We start from the raw sequence: 14,048 nt of genomic DNA, 5'->3' as shown, positions 1-14,048 counted from the left end.
ATGGGTCCTTGTCTGCTGTTCTTTTCCCGTGACCATGTGTGCTGGCCTGGCTCCAGGTTGTTTGAGTGACAGCGTGACTAGCTGAGATGGCTGCCTGCAGCCTTGGTCACCCCTGTGATTGACTGACTGCTACCTGTTTGAGTGAGCACTTTCCGTTCCGGTCTGGGGCTGAAGGTGACCCTGTGGGCTGCGTGTCACGTATGACCAGTCTGCTTTCTGGGGCTCATTTAAAGCCAGGTCTGTCAGGACGGGGAAGGAGCTAGATGAGGGGCTGAAAAGGAATGGGGGTAGAAAAAGATTGAGATCCTCATTAGCTAACGCCGTAACACTGGCTAATCCTCTTGGGGTCCAACACCAATTAACAAGACATTACAAACAACCACAATCAAGACTTCTCAAACATTCAACAAGTAGACAATACAGATCATTAAAATACCTGACAGGAAACACATTTAACATTCAGTTGATGCTATCTATTTGCCGTCCAGTCATATGATCTATCGCATTAGATGTTTTTTTTCTTCTTCTTGAAGGTGGATTTACATTTTGCCTGAGAAATATGGATTGGTAAATTGTTCCATTCAGCTATGTCTCTATATAAAACTGTATTTTTAAGGCGATTTCTCCTTGGCTTGGGTTGTTTTAGCTGCCCTGAATTTGCCTGTCTGGTTTGGTGGTTATGTGTGTTGCTAGTATGTACTGACTGGACTGAAAAATACTGTTGTTTAAAAAAAAATGTAAATATAACATTCCTAAAGACAATCAGAAGACTAGATTCTAATGTTTTTTTAACGTGAAGCCATGATAGATTCTGATGCATTTGGATAATATTCATATGGTTTGATCAATGAAGAGATAATCTACCAGCCCTGTTTTGAGTGATTTGGAGATGTTTTATATCTTTCTTTGCTGCAGATGACCATAGAACTGGACAGTACTCGAAGTGTGACAATTTGTTCATATCAACCCACTCAGACACCATTCTTGGTTCACTGCTCAGTACATCTGTTAGCTCATTACATTCTGATGCTGCGCTATACATTGTGGAGTTATCAGCATACATGACCATTCTTGCTTTGTTCATTACTGAAGAAGTTGGCCTGGGCTACTTCCTTGACGAACACCACAGTGTATATATTTATTGTTTGAAAAGCTACCATTAAATAACCATTTTTGCCTTCTCCTGGATAGATAGCTTTCCGTCCAGGATAGAGCTGCAGACTTAAAACCATAACATTTGAGTTTACCTAGTAACAGTTCATGATCAATTACATCAAAAGCAGCACTGAAATCTAGCAACACAACACCAACTAACTTCCTGTCATCCATACTCTTTAACCAATCATCTGTCATTTGTGCTAAGGGCGTACTCGTAGAATGCCCTTCTTTGTACACATGCTGGAAACCCGTTATCAGATCACTATATTAGAAATAATCCTTGGTTTGTACAGATACAATTTACTTAACTCAGGCAGCAAACTTATAGGATGACTATTAGGACCAGTGAATGCAGATTTTTTTAATCCTTAGGTAGTGGAATAACCTTTGACTCTTTCCAGACTTCTGGTCACACCCACTACATCAAGCACTTATTCAAAATATAAGAGATTGGGGTAGATATTTGGCTAGCTGTAGCTCTAAGAAATCTGGCGTCAAGATTATCTGTACCAGGTGACTTGTCATCTGAAAGAGACAGCAGCATCCTTTCTACCTTTTCACTTTCTACTTGATGAAATTCGAACATGCATTGCCTTTCCTTCATGATACAATCTTTTATAAGGGTATATGCCACTGAGCCATCAGTTGGAATCATAGCATTCCTCAACTTGTCCACTTTGCCTGTAAAATATAAAAAATATAAAAAATATAATTAAAGTAGTTTGCGATGTCATGTGGTTTTGTAATAAATGTACCCTCTGATTCAACAAAAAAGGCGAACATGTTCGAATTCCTACCCATAAGTGTTGAACGTTCCCCACAGCTTTTCCCCATCATCCTTCATCAATTTTGTGCTGATCGAATCCCTTCTTCTTTCCTTTGTTTAGCTTGGTCACAAGATTTCTTAATTTACAATAACTTTGTTTATCAAACAGAGTGCCACATTTATCTGCTACTTTTTTGGCATCATAACATTGAATCATTACATTTCTCATCATCAATCCATGGGGCACCGTTTGACCTCACAGTGCATTTTCTTAAAGGGGCGTGCTTATCAACTATAACCATAAATTATTTCATAAACTTAAGTGACATTTTCAGGATCATCCTTACTACACACTTCTAACCGTTGCACATTTTTAATCTCATCCACAAATGAGTCCTGATTGAACCCTCTGTAGGACCTGAGGTAGATTATCTTAGGGCCAGATTTTGGTATTTTAGTTTTCCTAGTGAGTGCAATCAAGTTATGATCACTGCAACCTAGTGCCACTGATACAGCATTAGAACAATGTTCAGCCATGTTAGTAAAAATGTGATCGATACAAGTTGATGATGTGATACCAGACCTATTAGTGAACTTCTGGCTGGTAATGTCATAACTTGGGTCAGGTTACATACAGTTGAAGTCGGAAGTTTACATACACTTAGGTTGGAGTCATTAAAACTCATTTTTCAACCACTCCACAAATTTCTTGTTAACAAACTAGTTTTGGCAAGTCGGTTAAGACATCTACTTTGTGCATGACACAAGTAATTTTCCCACAATTGTTTACAGACAGATTATTTCACTTATAATTCTATGTATCACAATTCCAGTGGGTCAGATGTTTACATACACTAAGTTGAGTGTGCCTTTAAACAGCTTGGAATATTCCAGAAAATGATGTCATGGTTTTAGAAGCTTCTGATAGGCTAATTGACATCATTTGAGTCAAATGGAGGTGTACCTGTGGATGTATTTCAAGGCCTACCTTCAAACTCAGTGCCTCTTTGCTTGACATTATGTGGAAATCTGCCAAGAACTCAGAAAAAAAATTGTAGACCTCCATAAGTCTGGTTCATCCTTGGGAGCAATTTCCAAACACCTGAAGGTACCACGTTCATCTGTACAAATAATATTACGCAAGTATAAACATCATGGGACCACGCAGCCATCATACCGCTCAGGAAGGAGACGTGTTCTGTCTCCTAGAGATGAAGGTACTTTGGTGTGAAAAGTGCAAATCAATCCCAGAACAACAGCAAAGGATCTTGTGAAGATGCTGGAGGAAACGGGTCCAAAAGTATCTAAATCCACAGTAAAACGAGTCCTATATTGACATAACCTGAAAGGGCGCTCAGCAAGGAAGAAGCCACTGCTCCAAAACCACCATAAAAAAGCCAGACTACGGTTTGCAACTGCACGTGTGGACAAAGATCATGCTTTTTGGAGAAATGTCCTCTGGTCTGATGAAACAAAAATAGAACTGTTTGGCCATACATTTACATTTACATTTAAGTCATTTAGCTTGGCCATAACAACCATTATGTTTGGAGGAAAAATGGGGAGGCTTGCAAGTCGAAGAACACTATCCCAACCGTGAAGCACGGGGGTGGCAGCATCATGTTGTGTGGGTGCTTTGTTGCAGGAGGGACTGGTGCACTTCACAAAACAAATGGCATCATGAGAAAGGAAGATTGTGGATATATTGAAGCAATATCTCAAGACATCAGTCAGGAAGTTAAAGCTTGGTCGCAAATGGGTCTTCCAAATGGACAACAACCTCAAGCATACTTCCAAAGTTGTGGCAAACGGCTTAAGGACAACAAAGTCAAGGTATTGGAGTGGCTATCACAAAGCCCTGACCTCAATCCCATAGAAGATTTGTGGGCCGAACTGAAAAAGCGTGTGCGAGCAAGGAGGCCTACAAACCTGACTCAGTTACACCAGCTCTGTCAGGAGGAATGGGCCAAAATTCACCCAACTTTATTGTGGGAAGCTTGTGGAAGACTACCCGAAATGTCTGACCCAAGTTAAACAATTGAAAGGCAATGCTACCAAATACTAATTGAGTGTATGTAAACTTCTGACCCACTGGGAATGTGATGAAAATAAAAGCTGAATAAATCATTCTCTCTACTATTATTCTGACATTTCACACTCTTAATATTAAGTGGTGATCCTAACTGACATAAGAGAGGGAATTTTTACTAGGATTAAATGTCAGGGATTGTGAAAAACTGTGTTTAAATGTATTTGGCTAAGGTGTATGTAAACTTCTGACTTCAACTGTACATTGGCAACAGAAATAAGTTTCTTTCTCATTGGACAGTTGGTGTTTAAAAAAAGCAATATTCATATCTACCCCCCAAAATATATTTCCATGTTTTCATCAGATACCTTATCCAACATTTCGCAAATTACATCAATATATTTCACATCAGCACCAGGTGGCCTATAGTAGCAACCAACTAGTTTAGGTTCAAATGTGGTAAATCCACCTGTACCCGTAGCACCTCTAATCCATTCAACATGAAGTCTTTACGTTGTTTTGCTGGAATATGACTCTGGATGTAAACTGCAACTGCGCCCCCATATCTATTTCAGTCCCTCCTGAACAAATTATATCCAGGTATAGAGATCTCAGCATCCTCAAGAGAAGAGTCCATGTGAGTCTCTGTTATTGCCAATACATGAATATTGTTTGACTGCACTAGACAGCATATTTCATGAATTTTGTTCCTTGAACTGCATATATTCAAGTGCGCAATTAACAGACCTTTCTTTGGTAGATGCACAGTCTTTATATGTCCAAACGTGAATCAGCAGTTGGAATCTGAGATGTGTGTGTGGAGCTGGAATGACTTGTCTGTTGCTCCTCCTAACTCCTTGGGAGTTAACTGAGGTGAACAATCAGTTTGTCATACCTCAGATATGCTATGTCACCTCGTTCTCTTGCAGCCTTCATGGCTGGTATTAGTTCCTTTCTTCTTTGACGGACTGCATCTGAGAAACCCTCATTGATGAAGACGAAGGACCCTTTAAGACGTTTGGCTTTTTCAAGGACTGCATGTTTATCCTTAAACCTGAGGAATTTCACTACAATTGTCCTGGGTCTGGTTCCATTTGCACCACCAGTGCCCCCTGGTTTCCCAGACCGGTGAGCACGTTCCAGCTCTACCTGTTGATCCAGTTGTAGCTCCTCAGAAAACAGCTTTCAAACATTGTCCTCTGATTCAGCCCATGTCTCACTTTGGCTCTCCTGGATACCATCTATTACAAGATTATTTCTCCTCGAATGTCCATCCAGGCAATCAGCCTTCCCAGACATGTTCTGGAGGCCCTCCCTGACTGTGGTGATTTCATTCCGCATCGAGGAACAGTTTCTGGAAAGTGTATCTTCAAGTGTGTCTTCATCCACATCCTTCTGTTGTGAACTGAAGGCTTGTTTTAATGTCTTGTACATCTTTAGTCAGGTCGTCCAGCTGTTTGTTGGTCGACTCCATGATCATTTGTATGAAGCTTTTACAGTTCTTTTCCTGCTGAAGTATCATTTCCGTATAGAAAACTTTCAGCTTTTCCAAGAGTTCACGTTCCTGTCCAGCAGAGATGTGGTCCTTGCCTTTTTTCGGAGGCATGATAGTAATGATAGTAGGACGAGCACGCTATTCACTCCGTGAAATGAGAGACGCCAGCAGTAGAAACCTCTGGAAATCGGTGGTCCTAAAACAAGGGCTAACTGCTTAGCGTGCTTGGTATCCGGCAATAGTAGCCCAGGTTGCCTGGCTTGATAGTGAGCAGCAAAAGTAGAGCGAAACTGACTGGGATGGATGGAATAGTACAGGGAGTGACTGAGAAGGATGGAAGAGTCTAGAGAGTGATACAGAGATGGCTGATAAAGAGTAAGAGGAGAAATCTCTCATTTTTTGGGGGTTGTTTTTCAACTGTCCTTTGAAATTTGATTTCTGACACATTTGCTTTCTCTCTCCCTCTCCATCTCTTCCTCTCTGTCCTCCCCCCTTCTCGCTCTGCAATCCTCAGAGTTAGTGACACATAGGGACAGGGCTGCGGCTTATCTTATTTCCCAGAATGCTCTGTGGCCCATTGTCAATCAGCTGGGCCCGCTTCCTGTCACACATCAGCAGATCTCTCTGCATGGCCAATGTACCTCACACACACACACACACACACACACCCTGTCCGCAGTGGCAGTGATAAATGTGTGTGTCTGTCTGTATTCTTACTGTTTCTGTTTGTGGAGCAGCTAGAGAGTTGTGTGTGTGTCTATTATAATGACATAGAGGATCCATACAGTGTGTGGGTATCTGGTCAGCCAGATTGACATTGTGATATTGGTTACTGGTTAGAAATGCCACACATTATTTGTGTGGTTTACCCAGTGGTCTTTAATGGTGCTTATACCTGTGAACTCCTGCCCACCCCAGCCAGTATTGATCCTTATAGGAGATTAACATAGGGGTGGTGACACCCAGCTAATACAGACATATATATATATATATATAAGTGCATTAATATTGGTCAAAAACAGCACCGTCCGCCATCAACTGTAAGAGACAGTGTAATATCTTGACGTTATTGAATTATTCATTTTTATTTCACAGATAAACTCCTTTCCCACTCAGTGTCATTTTCATACAGTATATTGCCAACAGAGATTTGGCATTCTTCCCAAACACATCAAATAGGATTAAAGTACTTTTTCTTTTATGGCTTTCTCAAGCATGGCTTGCTTCCCTGTCTGTCTCTGTGTGTCCTCCAGACTAGCAGGCAGCCATCACCTGTGCTGTAAAAGCCAAACTCTTTCTCTCTCCTCTCTCTCACCAACTCTCCTCTCTCTCTGCAAGGGCTATATTTAACCACAGGTATTAAAATATCATCATGCAATGTCGTAGCCCAAAAAAGACAGTGGTCAGCTGACGTGGACTGGCTTCATCTATCCTTTAATCTCCAACTTACATTTCTACTAAAACAGTGTCACATTCAGTCACTCACTCAAACACCCCTAGATTCCTAGAAAACACACACACATACATAAGCATAAAACATAAGACCTAACAAACTTCACACAAATAATAATGCATACCCACAGACACAAATATATAGACACATACTGCACTGTACTTTGCAGTGTGAAGACCTAGACCTAAATCCCCCCCATGTACACAACATTGCATGCACAAAAACACTCCCTCCCTCTGGCTGGCTGGCTGGCTGGCATAATGCGAAGCGAGCCGCTGATGCCATAGCTCCTAAGAGGATAACAAGCTAAGGAGCAGGAGGTGAGGACGGGGGGAGGAGGAGGGGGTGCTTATTGTTCTATCTGCAAGGGTGTGGAAAAGGAACAGCTGTGTATAAATTTACTGAGGACCAGTTTTGGAGATTGAGGATGTTGGAGGAGAGGGGGTGGGAGGTGGGGAGAGAGGGGGAGGCAGAGGGTTGACGGGACTAGGCAGCTAGCTAAGCTGATTTACATTCAGAGCATATGTCTTCTGTCTGTCTCTCACTCCATCTCACGCTGTCTTCTCCTCCCTTCACCTTAGCTTCCCCACATTCCCTCCCTCGTCTCTCATCCCTCCTCCCTCCGCTTTCCTTTGTTCTAATACTGTTTTCACCCAGTGCTCAAACCTAACCAAACATTTAATTTAGGGTCATTTAAAAATATAACCTTCACTTCCTTAAATGCTTTGAATGGACTACCAGAGGTTCAGTGCATCACGTCCCCCTCACCATCCCGTTTTATAAACTGGGTAGTTTGGGTCTGTGATGCTGATTGGCTAAAACAGAATGTGTATATCAGATAATATACCACGGGTATGACACAAACATACTTGTTTTCTGTTCTTTCACTGGCATAGACCAACCAGGTGAAAGCGATGATCCTTTATTGATGTCACTTGTTAATTACACTTCAATCAGTGTAAATGAAGGGGGAGACAGGTTAAAGAAGGATTTTTAAGTCTTGAAACAATTGAGACATGGATTGTGTATGTGTGACATTCAGAGGGTGAATAGGCAAGACAAAGAAAAGTGGCTTTGAATAGGGTATGGTAGTAGGTGCCAGGTGCACAGGTTTGTGTCAAGAACAGCAATGCTGCTGAGTTTTTAAAAATAAACAGTTTCCCGTGTGTATCAAGAATGGTCCACCACCCAAAGGACATTCAGCCAACTTGACACAACTGTGGGAAGCATTGGAGTCAACATGGACCAGCATCCCGGTGGAAAGCCTTTGATACTCAATATTAGGAAGGTGTTCCTAATGTTTGGTATACTCAGTGTATGTTGGTAACCAGTTTATAAAAGCAATAAGGCACTCTGCTTCACGTTGTGCCTAATAACAGCCCTTAGCCATGATATATTGGCCATATACCACACCCCCTTGGGCCTTATTGTTTAAGTCTACCCTTTGTTCTAAAACCCCACTCTCACTCAAACAAAACAGTCATGACAAGAAAGATGCGTGCTTGCGCACGCACGCACGCGCACACACACACACACTGGTGTTTCCAGGGAAAGTATTGAGTTGCTGTAACAGGATGTGGTCTGGTGTCCTACTCTGTTCTGGCACTGCAGCATTTCCTGTCAAATTTAAACTAGGTTTTACTGGAATCCACAATGTCTTATTCTAAGAACAATGGCTGTTGCGAAATGTGTTTCAGTGACTCACTGTTGGGGTATGAGCTACCGTGTTCTATCCTGCAGATCATTACCTTGCTGAACAAATGGCTGGATGTTTCCAGTAACAGACACACACACACACACACAGTCTTCTGGTTCGTATACCGTCTGACTGTGCACAGAGACAGTAACTGTGAGCCATGTTGGGTCTAGAAGCCAAACGATGTGTTGGCCCAGTGTAAGCCAGTAAAACCCTGCATCAGTGAGTTGTGTTAGATACTGTGTCTCTGCCCTAAAAATAGGAGTCGTTGTCCCAAAAGGCGGGTAGGCAGGCGGTCTGCTTATCGGTCTGCTTATCACTGTATTCCCGCGTGGACAGATTTTGACAGCAGTGGACCCTCTTGCTTCACCTCTTCTTCTCTGGTTGTGTTGGTCCAGACTGTGCTCAATGCTGCCCCCTGATGTTTGTTTTACACAGCAGCAACCAGACAAGGCCTAGTCCTCCCTCTCCTCTGACGCACTGACTGGATGCTCTTCCACCTGAATAGCAGAGTGCACAGCTGTGTTTCTTTTGCTCTGTTCTATTCTAGTGTATCTGTTCTATTGTTGCTTTACTGGAATAGTCTCCAGTTTGTTACTGAATTTGGTTTTGTTCTTGTGGCAGTGACACACTGTCTGTTTTTCATATTTGGTACGATGTGATGTGTCATTGCCACTCACCGTTGTCTTGCTTTCTTTTGTGTGTGTGTGTGTGTGTGTGCGCCTGCATGTGTTTGTGTGTGTCACAGATGACGTGCTAGCAAGGGATGCCGGGGAATGTGTGATCTGTCTGGAGGAGCTGCAGCAAGGAGACACCATCGCCAGACTGCCTTGTCTCTGCATCTATCACAAAAGGTGAGGTACAACTCCGCTCTCAGGCTTGCGTCTCAAATGACCTCCTATCCCCTAGATAGTGCACTACTTTTGACTAGGGCACATATGGCTCAGGTCAAAAGACATGCACCATAGGGAATAGGGTGCCATTTGATGAACCCTCTGACTTAACTCCTGGTCCGGACTGTACAGCGCATTCTGAAAATATTCAGTCAGACTCCTTGACTTTTTCCACATTTTGTTACGTTACAGCCTTATTCTAAAATGTTGTAAATTGATGAGGGGGAGAAAAAAACAATTTACACACAATAGCCCTTAATGACAAAGCAAAAACATTTTTTTCCGACCCTTTACTCAGTACTTTGTTGAAGCACCTTTGGCAGCTATAACAGTATTGAGTCTTCTTTGGTATGACGCTACAAGCTTGGCACCCCTGTATTTTGGGAGTTTCTTCCATTCTTCTCTGCAGATCCTCTCAAGCTCTGTCAGGTTGGATGGGGAGCATCATTTCACAGCTATTATCAGGTCTTTCCAGAGATGTTCGATCTGGTTCAAGTCCGTGCTCAGGCTGGGCCACTCAAGGACATTCAGACTTGTCCCGAAGCCACTCCTGCGTTGTCTTGGCTGTGTGCTTAGGGTCGTTGTCCTGTTCAAAGGTGAACCTTCGCCCTAGTCTGAGGGCCTGAGCGCTCTGGAGCAGGTTTTCATCAAGGATCTCTCTGTACTTTGCTCTGTTCATCTTTCTCTCGATCCTGACTAGTCTCCCAGTCCCTGCCCCTGAAAAACATCCCCACAGCATGATGCTGCCACCACCATGCTTAACCGTAGGGATGGTGCCAGGGTTACTTGAGATGTGATGCTTGGCAGTCAGGCCAAAGTGTTCAATCTTGGTTTCATCAGACCAAAGAATCTTGTTTCTCATGGTCTGAGTGTCCTTTTGGTGCCTTTTGGCAAACACCAAGTGGGATGCCATGTGCCTTTCAATGAGGAGTGGCTTCCGTCTGGCCATTCTACCATAAAGGCCTGATTGGTGGAGTTTTGCATAGATGGTTGTCGTTCTGGAAGGTTCTCCCATCTCCACAGAGGAACTCAATCTCTGTCAGTGACCATTGGGTTCTTGGTCACCTCCCTTCTCCACCGATTGCTCAGTTTGACCAGGGGCACATCTCTAGGAAAAGTATTGGTGGTTCCAAACTTCTTCCATTTAAGAATGATGGAGGCCACCGTGTTCTTGGGGACCTTCAATGCTGCAGAATGTTTTTGGTACTCTTCCCCAGATCTGTGCCTCAACACAATCCTGTCTCGGAGCTCAAGGGACAATTCATTTGACCTCATGGCTTGGTTTTTGCTCTGACATGCACTGTCCAATCAATTGAATTTACCACATGTGGAATCCAATCAAGTTGTAGAAACATCTCAGTGAGGATCAATAGAAACAGGATGCACCTGAGCTTAATTTGTCATAGCAAAGGGTCCGAATACTTATGTAAATCAGGTATTTTTTTTATATTTTTTTAAGACAATTACAAAACATTTTTAAAAACTTTTTTCACTTGGTAATGATGGGGTATTGTGTGTAGATTGAGAGAATAAAAAATATATATTTTAGAAAAAGGCTGCAACGTAACAAAATGTGGAAAAAGTTGAGGGCTCTGAATATGTTCCCAATGTACAGTAAGCACGCAGGCTCACAAGATTACCCAGCCTGAAATGACTCCACTAGATTAATTATACGCAGTGAGGCAATACATTTAGGCCTCTGATATACCGTAACCGAGGCCAACGAGATAAGTGCATTCATGTAATGGTTGTGTTTCCCTCTCTCTTCCTCTCCCAGCTGTATAGACTCCTGGTTTGAGATTAATCGGTCCTGCCCTGAGCATCCTTCAGACTGACTGACCTCTGTGCTGCTACTACTACTCCTTCAAGGTGAGAGCATCCCTTCTCTTCCACACAGGAGACTGGGGACAGGAGATTCTTACAAGAATACTATGGTACAAATAGGAAACTCACTCAGTGTAACTAGGTAGTAGTAATATGATGAGAACATACTCTTGAAATAGCTCACTCACTAACGTCTACACTGAGTGTACAAAACATTAAGAACACCTCTTTCCATGACTTAGGCTGACCAGGTGAATGCCCTTATTGATGTCACTTGTTAAATCTATTTCAAACCAGTGTAGATGAAGGGGAGGAGACGTGTTAAAGAGGGTGAATGGGCAAGGCAAATCGATTTAAGTGCCTTTGAACGGGGTAGTAGGTGACAGGCGCACCGGTTTGAGTGTGTCAAGAACTGCAACGGTGCTGTGTTTTTCACGCTCAGCAGTTTCCCGTGTGTATCAAGAATGGTCCACCACCCAAAGGACATCCAGACAACTTAACACAACTGTGGGAAACATTTGGAGTCAACATGGGCCAGCATCCCTGTGGAACACTTGACACCTTGTAGAGTTCACGCCCCGACTAATTGAGCAACTCAATACTAGGAAGGTGTTGCTATAATGTTTGGTATACTCAGTGTAAATGCACTGTATAATGCATACATACGCACACATGCATGTACAGTATAACCACCCTGAATAAAACTTTCTTAGTCGGTATGAAATTATAGCATTCTGTAAGTGTGAATTATACATTTTAAAATAACACCCTTAACTGTCTTTGTGTATCCACTTTGATTATATGGCTATAACCTCTCAGGGCACTTTATGGTCCAACCATGGATAACTGGATACTGAAGTAACCAAAAAAATGAAACAATCAAAACAACCAATCAATCAATATCAAGAAAATTCCTAGCAAACTGAACCAAAAGAAGAAACATCAAGCCAATACTGTCACTTCCACATGCATTACAGAGTGCCCCTCCTCCCTGCCCCTTCAGCCCGAGAGACTGCCAGTCGGGCCCAACCAGGCTGACCATCCCTCCAGACAAACTGCCTCATCAGGCCGCTTGTCCCCCCACCCCAGCCAGCCAGTTGCCCCACCACATGCCCTGGCCCCCTGCTCTGCCCTCCATTCTGCCTCCAGAGTATAGCGCTCCCTGTCACTCATCTGGATCCAGTCCTCACATGGCCTTCACCGGAAGAGACAGGGGAGGAAGAATCGGGCTGGATGCACCCTGTGTGCCAGGGAAAGGTCGACTCCCAGGACGTTGTCTGATCATCAGACAGAAGCCCCCCCAATCACTATAGTTACAGCACCCACCCACTCACTCATTAGCTGGAGTCACATGTGCTTCTCTTAGTCTTCGCTTTGAGGTGGATTAGCTGTATGTGAGATGACGAATTGGTGGGGCAGGCAGGGTCTGTCTGTGTAGGTTTCTGTGTGTGTGGGTGGGTGGTGTCAGGTGTGTAGTTTATGCTTCTCTATGCGTTTGGGCAGTGAAGATGCCAGTCAAACTACACTTGTTCTGTGTGTGGAGGGGGTACATTGTTTATGCTTGGTGGTGTGTGAATGTGTGCTTGTGTGTTGTAGGGGGCAGTTGGGGTTCGTTGGTTTACGTTCTTCTATGTGCTGGGCGGTGAGGATGATGTCAGTCACCATACCTGTGGTGTGGTTGGGGTGATGATGATCTCTGTAGTGTGAGAGCCTGATTTGCTAAAGGGTCAAATAGAAGTCTGAGACAATACTGTGTGTTGGTCTGTGTTTGAAACGTTTACAATTTAGATGTCCATTTTCCCTGTGTGAATGTGTAATTTCTCCCTTTATTTCGCTAATGTTTACAGTTACAGAAAATCAACATGACATATTCTATGTAGTTATTTTTGTCCACCAGGTTTTTGCTGTGATGGGGACACTAATCAGAATGAGTCATTTCTTTGTAGGGGCCTTGAGTGTGTTCATGTGAGAGTGTGTGTGTGTGATGCATCTTGGCCTAAGAGACTGTCTGTGCCACATATGCTTTCTGCTGAAATAGGTAATGTCCTCTCTGGTTGTGTTGACTTACTGTAATGGACCCATCAACCCAAACATTTTAGTGCTATTCCGGGGTTACAACTGAGCTACTCCGGGGTTACAACTGAGCTACTCCGGGGTTACAACTGAGCTATTCCGGGGTTACAATTTATTTATTCACATTTAAGATTTGTTTTTCCAAATCGGTGAGAAAACTCACAGTACTCTTCAGAATGCCTCTAATGTATAAAGAATAACAGAATGGTGTTTCTGTGAGGAAAAAAAAGACTGAAATTTTTCTTCCATTTGTGCTAGATTAAAATAAATGTAGAGAATAGTATTTTTGCAGGGTTATCTGCTTCATACCCGTGAGGGCACTACAAAAACCATTTATTAAGCAAGCAGACAACCACCAAGCTTCTCAGACACAGGGGAGACAGACTACTAGTCAGTTATGATATAAAGTATATAAGTTAACGTCTCCTGCTAACTGTAGCCCTGCTCAACGCTCTAAAGGGCCATACCATCATTTCTTGCTTTATTTAGTTTTAATGTCTTTTGATTACTTTTTTTTCCAAGGATGTGAATGGATGCCTGTTTTGGAGGTATCAACTAATTGTCTCATGATTTTGATGTGCAATCTGTGGGATGAGTAATGATAAATATAATAATAAAAGTCTAAATAAACATGTCTTTCCATGTAATTTCCTTAACTAGA

The 14,048-nt window shown here is 42.8% G+C and overlaps 1 protein-coding gene across 2 annotated transcripts in view; it reads left to right on the top strand.

Annotated features, from left to right (window-relative positions):
- The window catches only part of znrf1 (zinc and ring finger 1), a 31,763-nt gene extending 17,746 nt beyond the window's left edge, over nt 1–14,017 (top strand). The window contains exons 3-5 of one of the 2 annotated variants that reach the window (XM_035790860.2): nt 9,346–9,451; nt 11,268–11,359; nt 12,292–14,017. In XM_035790860.2, coding sequence (XP_035646753.1) covers nt 9,346–9,451; nt 11,268–11,325 — 164 coding nt within the window. In that variant the 3' untranslated portion in view covers nt 11,326–11,359; nt 12,292–14,017. Of the gene's footprint in view, nt 1–9,345; nt 9,452–11,267; nt 11,360–12,133 lie in introns of both variants that reach the window. The other variant, XM_035790859.2, reaches the window with a different exon arrangement.
- The last annotated feature ends 31 nt before the right edge of the window (nt 14,018–14,048 follow it).

This window comes from Oncorhynchus keta, chromosome 17 (assembly GCF_023373465.1).
Source record: "Oncorhynchus keta strain PuntledgeMale-10-30-2019 chromosome 17, Oket_V2, whole genome shotgun sequence".
In the NCBI taxonomy this organism is placed as follows: Eukaryota; Metazoa; Chordata; class Actinopteri; order Salmoniformes; family Salmonidae; genus Oncorhynchus; species Oncorhynchus keta.
This window is presented reverse-complemented; position numbering and strand designations above follow the sequence as displayed.